The sequence below is a fragment of the Abramis brama genome (assembly GCF_963993115.1).
Source record: "Abramis brama genome assembly, chromosome: 3".
Taxonomy (NCBI): domain Eukaryota; kingdom Metazoa; phylum Chordata; class Actinopteri; order Cypriniformes; family Leuciscidae; genus Abramis; species Abramis brama.
The window spans coordinates 22,210,316-22,220,882 of NC_139965.1; the positions used below are offsets into that span (position 1 = coordinate 22,210,316).

The window sequence follows — 10,567 nt, forward strand, 5'->3', positions numbered from 1 at the left end:
GTGGACAGAAGTGGGGTTGGGTGGGGGGTGTACACAGATGGTGGAGTATATGGTTCCAGGGTATTTCGGAGGGGCCTAGCTTGGACAAACGCAAATAAATAAGCCTCTTCACCCAGCACAGAGAAAGAGAGCCGCATTGTTACAGAACTGCTGAGATGGATCTTTGAAGACAGCCAAGGTAAAGTAAAGCAATTCAAGAATTTACTAAGTAATAATTAGAACGGTCCGCCAGGGCCAAAGGTGTGGAGAGCTGTGCAGACGATATCGGATGGGAAGGTTTTGACGTAGCCCCATGCGGTTCTGTGGTTCTGCGTTCTGCAAGGTTGAGGACACAGAGCCCAGCTGCGGCAGGAATGAATGCTGAATAAATTAAGCATTCTGCCAAGTTAACACTAGCCTGGCAGAGGCTCTTTCCCTCCAAGCCCAGGTGTGTGTGAATGTGTGCACTGTACGTGTGAGAACATTTTTATTGTGTAAATATGTTTTGTGCGAATGCAGTATGTGTGCATGCTTTATCACACAAGTGTGTGTGTGTGTGTGCACATCTTACTCTTTCCAGTGTCTGGCACTGGTAGGGGGATGGGTGAGTGTGTGTGTGTGTGCGTGTGCGTGTGTGTGTGCAGAAGTGCGTGCCAGGAACAGTTCGGGAATTTGAGGCGGTGTTTCAAAGGGTCCCAGGATAGTTAGCAGGCTTCAAAGCAGCAAGACTGGAGCTTGTTCTCTCCTTCACATCCATCCACCCACACACCTACAATCTTTATTCGCTTTCCCCCCTCAGTAACAGGATTTATTTATTTTTTTTACCTAAAATTTACATGTCTGAACAAAACGTGGATATCCTCAGCGCCCCAAGGATTTTTTTGTGATGGGGTGTATATGGTAGGCATGGCACAATGTGGTTAACCAGGCTGGCATGAAGGCTGGCTCTTGTCTCCGAGCCACACAAATAGAGAGGGAGAGACAGAAAGAGAGAGCTGATATGTGTTGTTGTGGAAGTAGGTCAGGCGTCACATTCATTAACATCCTCCTCTCATGCCCAATGATGTGAGCCGCTCCCACTATCACACACACATGTACATGTACATCTCGCTGTGTGTGCACGCGCATAAATCAGGGCACGCATAACTTGCATATTAAATATTATCAGAGCTTATCAATTCAATGCAGACGCTTATATTAAGCATGAATTTGTAAAAAAATAAAATAAATGTTGGGACATTGTTTCGGTCATCATTTCATAGCGCTTTAACCCCACCATCAAGGCAATAGACGTAAACAAACTTGGTTACCGTGGAGATAAAAGCAGTACTTAGTGTCTGCCTGCTCTCTGGACGACTGGACTTCTGCCAGAACGGCACAGCGGAGCGCTCTACACAACTCTGTCCCACTTTCTTTCGCACGCTTTCCTCGCATGCACTCTCTATCTCGCTCCCTCTTCCATTATCCACTCCACTTTCTAATTCTACCTGCTTTGCAAAAGTTGTGTGCCTGAGTCAGTCCCTTTCTCTCCTCTCATGTCGTCTCCTTCCTTCCTTTCTGCCCACTCCATTCATCCTTGTCTCATTCTTTCCTAACTCTTGCAGTCATCATAAGCTTTCCCTTTTTCTCTGTCCCTCCCCCTCTCTACTCTTAGCAAGGTCACTTGGAGTTGCATGACAAAGCGACTTCACTGACATTCAGCAACAACCTCTCTCTCTCTCTCTCTCTCTCTCTCTCCCTCTCTCTCTCCCTTCCTGTAGTCCTGCACTGCTGCTTCTCAGTCATTTTCCCATGACAATTAGCTAAAGCCTGGAAAATGGACCTAAATATAGATATATTTGACTTTTCACTTGTTTTTTGGCAAATAAAACCTTACTTGGTCTTTAATATGGGATCTCAATCTAAGGATGTAACCAGAAGTCCAAGACTGGTGGAACAGTATATGAATGAGTATCAATGGTAAATTGCTTCAACCCAACACTACATCACAACTTCTCCATTTGAGTTAGGTTTGTAAACCATAACTCCGTCCAGGACAGCCAGGAACCTTGGAGTTGTGATTGATGACCAGTTAAACTTCACAGAACTGCCCGGTCCTGCAGATTTGCCCGTTTACACAACATTAGGAAGATCAGGCCCTTCCTATTGGAGCATGCTACGCAACTCCTTGCCCAAGCTGTTGTTACATCCAGTCTGGACTATTGTAATGCTCTCTTGGCAAGCCTTCCAGCATCAACTGTCAAACCTCTGCAACTGATCCAGAATACGGCAGCAATAGTGGTCTTTAATGAGCCAAAGAGAGCGCATGTCACACCTCTCCTCATAAAATTGCTCTGGTTGCCAATTGCCACTCGCATCAAATTCAAGGCACTGATAATTGCCTGCAGAACAACCACTGGCTCTGTACCCCTGTACCTTAACTGTTGTGTTCTGCAAGTGAACGGCGCCTTGTGGTGCCATCCCATAAAATCACTTTCACAAGCCTTTACCTTGTACTGTTCCAGAATGACCTGCTTATCTCAACCCGAGCTGTTGAGTCTTTAGCTCTTTTCAAGAAACGGCTGAAACGGCTGTTGATCTTTATCGTCAACACTTGACCCACTAACACTTACTATTCTATATATCTAGGCTATTTAAAAAAAAAACTGTGCTAGACAAACTGGGGACTAGTGACAGCACTTATATTGTTGCCCTATTGTTGGTTTGATTGATTGGCTCTCCTAATTTGTAAGTCACTTTGGATAAAAGTCTGCTAAATGATTAAATGTAAAATGGCAAAACAACCAACCATAGTTCACTTTATGTGAGGTTTTGGAGCAGGTATGAAATTGGAACACCTATATATTATATATTTAAAAATAGTTAAGTTTTAACTATAATAACCCTTGTTTAGAAGACAAAAACAAGGTCAAACATGCATGCTCTGGGTTAAGTGATAGAACACCCTTTCATGCTCTGCCGCACGCAAATGCATAATTGGTTTTTATTTCTCTTGTTAGTTTGATATGGGTAATTATGTCTCTTTTATGCGGTTTAGGGCATATTTAGTGCTGTTTTTCATTGGCATCCTTTAAAATACCTTGTAATTAATGCCTTCATCTTTTTGCCTACATTTACACGGCCTAAATTATATTTAGCATTTCTAATTATATTCTTCTGTTTTATTTGATACTTTTGCTTAATTTTATTTATCAATTCTATTACTTCACTCTATGCTATTGTACTTATTTTGCAATGCGAATTGGCTACAATACTGCAAAACCGAGAGAGAGAGAGAGAGAGAGAGAGTCCAAATTTACATCTTTCTTTCCACCCCGATGGATTTGACAGGGTTAAACATATCTCTCTTTCTTTGTTACCGTCTTGTACGCACAGGAACGGTTGCATTCTGTTCGACAACAAAGGCAGCGGATTGCTTTGATAACCTCTGCTGCTGTGATATCTAATCTATTAAATGCACGCTTAAATGCGAGTTGCATGAAAAGCTGAGTGAGCGCCAGCGCGCGGAACGGAAAGGGGAAGCGGCTTGATGGACTGCTTTACTTGAAACGTGTGTGTGTGTGGCTGGATGCTCTGGAAAGCTTGTGAGGTGCTGGGGTGTAGATCAGGACATTAGAAAAAAAGAAAGAAAGACTTATCGAGGGCACAATCGGAAACGCTGTTTAACTTGGCGAGCTCTGCCGGATAGAGCGCAAGCTGCGTCCTGACAGACTAAAACGTGTCGTCACTACTTCTAATGAGCACACTAATAATTTATATGTATCAATACACTAGGCTGATTGGATAGAGAGCAGACTGGTTTGTTTTTTCAATAAGGGAATCGATAAAGACAGGCGACAGAGAAGCTCAGCGTAAACTCTTGAGGAGGATCAGACAAGCGGTTAAACGCACCGAGCTGTTTTTGTTTAGGACTGTGAGAGTGCGCATGCGCCATCTAGCGTTGGCTTAGTGAAAAATCCATTTGTGAAAGAGTCGCTGATTATCATAGTAATCAACTTACTGTTTTCTTGCCTTGTTTTTTGCAGGTATTTGAGCGGCTGATGAAACAGAAATTGTTTAAATCATGTTTAACCATTACTCATAAGATTTTAAGGAACAGCTCGTCCAGAAAGAACATTCTGGCATCATTTACTCACCTTTTATTGTTCCAAACCCATATATGAACTTGAGTGAATGGTGAACAAAGCTGAGTAAATGATAAGAATGTTCATTTTTGGGTGAACTGTCACTTTAAGAAGTAACAGATGCGAGTGTTCTTAATAATCATTAGACGTTTTAGCTCTTAATGGCAAACAGAATCATGCATGGACAATTCAGAGGCACATCCCTAACACAGCCCAACCTACAAAAGCATCTAAACCAGCTTTTAATTCCTGCTGCACATACCCAAGTGCTGGATCAATATCCATTACCAGCACTAGTGCTGCAGACAAGCCATTCATTTCCACTGCAAAGCACCACGATATTCCCCTTGGGAAGCCGTTTCATCACTCTGCCTGCTACAAGCAAAGATGATTACACCAGATTCATGCTAGGCGTGTCTGTTAGTGCCTCAGATTACCTCTGCTTGTTCTCCAGCTTGATATTAGCTATGTGTGATGCTAAGCATATGTAGTTTAAGATTTAATTTAATTCACACAACATAATAAACCCAGTAATTTCATTTTGTGTTTATGTGTGTGTCTTTATGACGTGAAGCAGATCATTTTGTTCTGTCATGGACGGTTTGTAGTTATCTCTCAACGTCTTCATAATAGTCTATGATTAATGTTCTACTCCGGTTACGCATGAGTGCGAGGTGTTTTCAGGATTCGGATGGGAGTAGGGAGGGAAAAGGGTGGGGAGCATTTCTTCTGTGGGAATAGGAATATGGGAATGCCTAGCTGAACTGTTCGGGCGGAGGGGTGCATTTAGACAAAGCCAACAAAAACAAACGTCCATGGCTCTGGGAAGGCAGGGTCTGGTCTGAATTCTCTGTGGTTATTTACAGATGTTTACGACTTTGCTAAGGAAAGAAGCCCTGTTAGAACATGTGGGCTTGGTTGAGATGACCTTTTTAGTGGTGTTGAGTTACGCTGAATGGCTTCATGTCTTTGATCACGGTGAGATTATGTGTAGTTAGTTACAGTTGTTTGTGTGGGTCAAGTGAAGGTGAGATCATGTCTGTGTGGATATGATGGCCATTGTTTTGAGACGTTTTCATTTGAAAAGTTTTCATTTCATTTCATTCATTCGTTTTCATTTGAAACTGAATGCAGGTTTAATAGTGATTAAATAGATTAAAGTGTTAATAGTGATCTTTCTTTATCTGTCTGTCTTAGGATCAAGGTGCAGGAATGGTGCCTCATCTTCAGGACGCCCCGTCAGCAGTGCCACGGCAGCCCCAGAGCAGCAGTTACAACATGATGCTTAAGAATCAGCTAATAAACAAACAGCTTCAACAAGTCAGTGTTCAAACTCCTTGTTAAATGTATCATTCTCTTAGAGTGCATTTTTGGTTTCTGAATACCTTTTCATTTGCACTACTTTAGAGGTAGAATTTATTTGCTTTAAAAATGTTCATAAATGATTGTCTATTTATTCAAGGAAAAGCAAAGGCAAATGGAGCAAATGAATGGAGGGCATATCACAGACTGCCATCAGGTGGCACCATTTCAAGGTACAGTAACATCACCACACCACCTACAAGAAGTCATTTTCCATTAATATCGGTAAACATCGGGTCTCATTCAGTTTTGAATGCATACATATATTTTCATAGAGAAATCATAATTTATCAGTAAGTTTGCACAAAAATTTGAGTCTAAATTTATGATAGAATTTACAACCAATGGAAATCACTCATTCAAAAATCACATACTCCCAGGGGCAAAAATGATTGTTGGTTTAACAAAAAAAAGTAAGTTACCTGGTTGCCTTAACATTTTGAGTTCATTGAAATTAAACAATTGAGTTAATTTCAATGAAGGAGATTGGTTTAATCAATATAAACTCAAAATATTATGTTATCTGAACCACGTTGATTTGACAAAAGATAAAAAGTTGTGATTACAAATAGTCTAGAAACAACTAATTTATTTATAAGACAGTTTATTTAATATATATTATTAGAAATTAACTAATTGACTCTAGAAATAAATAACATATAATATATATATTTTTAAATACAGAAGCCCTTATGTGGATTAAGTTTGGGCATGTTTTATGCAAATTACTAGCTGTGTTCCCACTTATTAGTGGAAAATGTGGTGCATTTTATTGATACAAAAGGCCCATTGTTTACTCAGTGACAAATTTTTGCTATATCCAGTATCATTCAAAAGTTTGGGGTTAGCAAGATTTTTTATTTTTTTTAAAGAAAATTATATTTTTATTGAGAAACGATGTATTAAAATGATTAAAAGTAACAGTAATGTTTTTTTACATTGTTACAAAATATTTCTATGAACTTTCAATTTATTAAAAATCCTGAAAATAACATATCATGGTTTCCACAAAAATATTAAGCAGCACAACTGTTTTTTTAGCAATGATATAAGTATATGTTAAGCATAAGATATATGTTTGTTTTTTTTGAGCAGCAAATCAGCATAATAAAATGATAGAAGGATCATGTGACACTGTAAGTGAGTAATGGCTGCTAAAAAAAATCAGTTTTACCATCACAAGAATAAATGATATTTTAAAATATATTAAAATAGAAAACAGTTATTTTAAATTGTAATAATATTTAGCTTTTTTTAACAAATAAATGCAGCCTTGGTGAGCATAAGAGACTTCGTACCCACCACAAACTTTTGAACAGTAGAATGCCCAAAGGCGTGCTCAAAGTCACTTTATTTTTGCTTTCTGTCTTGCAGGTCCAGGTCGACCTCTCCCTCCGGAGTGTGGTGGTTATCCTATGGGGGCTTCTCAACAGTCGAATTCCACAATGCTCTCTCATAGCAGCCCTTTACCCACAAACCGAATGGGTCTTTCCTCCAGCTCGGTCTCTCAGATGGGCCCGTCGGTCGGAGGATACATGTGCAACAAAGGTTCTAAACAAACACTCTGCCACCCATCGCAAGACTTCGGAATGGCGATGCAGCCGGGCCAGAGCATGATGGGAATGGGCGGCCCTCCACGTCAACCGCTACACCCGGCTCATGGTGTGACGCGACCAGGAATGCCGTGTCCCAACCTAACCGGTGTTCCCGTGCCGACCCACCACCTGCGGCAGGCGCTGCACCAAGCCGGAGCTCTTCCGTCACGTATGATGTTCCCTTCCCAGCAGCAGCCCACGTCACAGTCCCAGCTCTGGCAGCACCAGCAAGGGGTGCAACCGCATATGGACCCTGCGAACCACCAACATCCCTTCCCCGCCGGAGGAGCCCCACCTGGATGCGGGGGTCCTCAGTTTCCGCAGCGAATGACCGGTATGCCAGCTAACTTCCCTGGTTCCCGTCCACCTCCTAATCAAATACCCCCTGTTTTGGTTGGCAGACCGGACCAGAAGATTCCCACCGCCCAGCCTCTCTCCTCCATGCCCCAACAGAGCCTCAGAATGCGAGGTCCACTTTCCGCTCTAGCTGTTATGAAACCAGGAGGTCCATCCATGATGCACCCAGCTCATGGCATGGCTCCTCCTAGCTACCAGACTGCTTCCGCAGGGAAACACTGTTCACCACAGGGCTACAACCCCGGACATAAGCTGCCCTCCTATGACTACACGTCACAGCATCAGAGCAATGGGGCAATAACTGGAGGGCTGCAAGGACCAGGTGGAGGTGGCGGTGCGGAGGTGGACTTCATTGACACTCTGGTGGGAAACAACGAAGACTGGCTGAACAATCTCACCATGATTGATGAATACCTTGAGCAAAACTCATAGGGACTGACTGAAAGCTTCCTAGGTTTGAAAATCACTACACACAGCACCAGAACGAGGGCGTGGGTCCATCATTCTGGAAAGGCGCGTTCACACCAAGAACGATAACTGTAACGACAAATATATTGTCCACACCAATGGAAGATAACATTCTGTTTTTATAAATGTGCACGCAGGAAACAACGCTCCAAGAGTGATTCCAACCATATTGCTCTTCTGTGTCGTTATCGTTATAGTTGTGGTGTGGACTTCCCTATGCTCAAATAATTCGAACAATTATTTAAACTTCATAGTTATGGTCTTTGGTGTGAACAGGCCTTAAGGTCATAAAGCATTTTTCCGTGGCTAGCTTAAGTGAGAATGTATCGCACTGCTGAAATGATGCACTGCTGAGCCCCCTGAAATGGCTTTTGGCGGCCAATAAAACGTGCTTATATTATAAGATGCCCCATCCTTTTCTCAAAGGTTGCTCTTCCAGTGCTCTTGCACTGTATTTCAATATGGAGTGAAACACTGCTTTATGAAAACATGGGCTTTCCCCAGCAGTGTCAAAAAAGTTCTCATTCAGTTAAAGGGAAAGTTCACCCAAAAATGACAATTCTGTCTTTCCAAATCTTCTGTTAAACAAAATATATATATATATTTTAAGACTATTTTTGTCCCTGCAATGAAAGTGAATGGGGTCTAAAACAACACCAACAATTATTGTATTGAATACTTTACATGGGGTTTGAATAAAATGATGACAGAATTGTAATTTTTGGTTGAACCATCCCTTTAAATGCAGCGTGATAACAGTATTGTTGGCAGTCTCATGCCAGATCAAGCAAATATGCGCAGCTTTTCATTCTCGCTATTTGAAAAGTATATGAAATCATTTCTGTGACGAACTATTTGAGGGTATTTCAAAAGGGGCTTGTCCTGTACATAAAGTATTTTGTAAAATATGGTTTCTTAAACTGTAACATACAAAAGAGAAGTACACATATTTATGCTTCTTTTCTGCTGATGAATTCTTCAGAATTTCTTTGTAAATAATTATCAAAAGAATAAATAAAACGAAAATGCAATGATGTAAAGAAATGAGTGTCACATTAAAATTGCAAATGAAATATTTTACACTAGGAAACTCTATTGTAATTTGTATTATGCAAGACGGTATGGTTAGTTTTGGAGTAATACTATGTATTACAATGGTGAAAAATTTGTTATGTTTTTGACATAACTGGACTTCTGGTACTCCAGTCTGGCTTAAGAGGGTTATTTGTTTTGTGTTTTTAAATTGTGAGGTTTGGAGTATAATGTTTCTCACAGCATTTCATTCTGACATCAATTGCACAGTCTAGAGGTTCTCTAAATTGTGTCATATTGCCATAGCATAATACATTTTACACTAGACACTAGTGTCTTTGTAATAATCTGTTCCAGCTAATAAAATGAGGATGTTGACGTTTTCAAGGACACTTTTCAGCATTTCTAGGAATGTCTTTTTGTAAGTGCACACCAGCTACACTGAAACAGCAGCCTCAGAGTAGCAGAGGGACAACAATATATGATCACACCACCTATTATCTAATACAACAGCAACACCTGTCACAGTAAGTGCATAAAACCCACAGTCCTTTGTGCCAGAGTCTTGGGTTTCCAGTAGTTCATGACCATGTAGTTAATGCCATGAACTTTAAGACATTCTGATTTGTGATTAATTGTGATTTATTATATTTTGTCTTCATATTTTTAGATTGGAAAATAAACTGTATAAAATCAAACACGTCTCCTTTTTTTCTGTTCTCCTTACAGTCCTACTTCCATTTCCACTTGTGGTGTGACTCAAATGTATGACTACAGAAAAAATATTAGCACCACACCTCATGTCCAGATGCCTGATAACTACTGTTCTAGACTGATCTATGGGTACACAAGAACAACAGGGCTTATAAAAACAAGGCATGAATAAAGTAAAAAATATTTGGGACATTGATTCAAGCAAGGAAGAATTGCTCTTAAACTTTCACTACTGCTCACTTCCATTTCTGTTTTGAACAATCATTAAAAAAAAAGTCTTTATTGGGGCTGAAGTTATTATTATTTATTTATGTTTTGATTATTATGGTAAAGAGGTTCATTTACATCTTTGGCTTAAGCTTAGAAGAAAGAGAATTATTTCACTCTCCTGTCGTGATTTTATGATTCCTCGTATGGTGGTGTTTTCCACAACACAGCTGAACTGATTTCTGTATCATTTTCTTCAGTGTTGGTCTCTAGTGTAGGACATGAAATCACTATTTTCTTATCTAGAGAAAGTTCATATAAAAAAATGACAATAAATTTGCTCCAAAATTTTGGAAAGCATAATTTTCTTACAGTTATCGTCTTGTTAAAACTTTATCTTTTTCACACTTGTATTAGAGGTATACAAAACAGATATATTTACCATGCAGGGAGAAGACACACATTAATGTTCTCTATATAAAACACTTGTTTCAAATATTTGATTTCTGGTAGGTTAAAGATACATATATGTTTCTGTTGTTTTGAATTCCTTACAAATAGGTAAATTGGCATTTGCTTTGGTACAGTTCCTCTTAATGGTCTGTTATGGTTGTGCCTGTTTCATTTTTAGATCAGCAGTTTTGCTTCTGCATATAAAAAGGATGTTTTTGCACCAGCAGCTGGTGGTTTAACAAATTTACCTCCACTACTGCAGGTTCATGTATCATG

At 40.1% G+C, this 10,567-nt stretch overlaps 1 protein-coding gene across 2 annotated transcripts in view; it reads left to right on the top strand.

Annotated features, from left to right (window-relative positions):
- The window catches only part of LOC311080035 (uncharacterized protein), a 66,186-nt gene extending 56,571 nt beyond the window's left edge, over nucleotides 1–9,615 (top strand). For both annotated transcript variants that reach the window (XM_084109798.1, XM_084109797.1), the window contains 3 exons: nucleotides 5,301–5,423; nucleotides 5,566–5,638; nucleotides 6,840–9,615. In XM_084109798.1, the coding sequence (XP_083965924.1) occupies nucleotides 5,301–5,423; nucleotides 5,566–5,638; nucleotides 6,840–7,849 (1,206 nt within the window). In that variant the 3' untranslated portion in view covers nucleotides 7,850–9,615. The remainder of the gene's footprint in view (nucleotides 1–5,300; nucleotides 5,424–5,565; nucleotides 5,639–6,839) is intronic.
- Nucleotides 9,616–10,567: the final 952 nt, after the last annotated feature.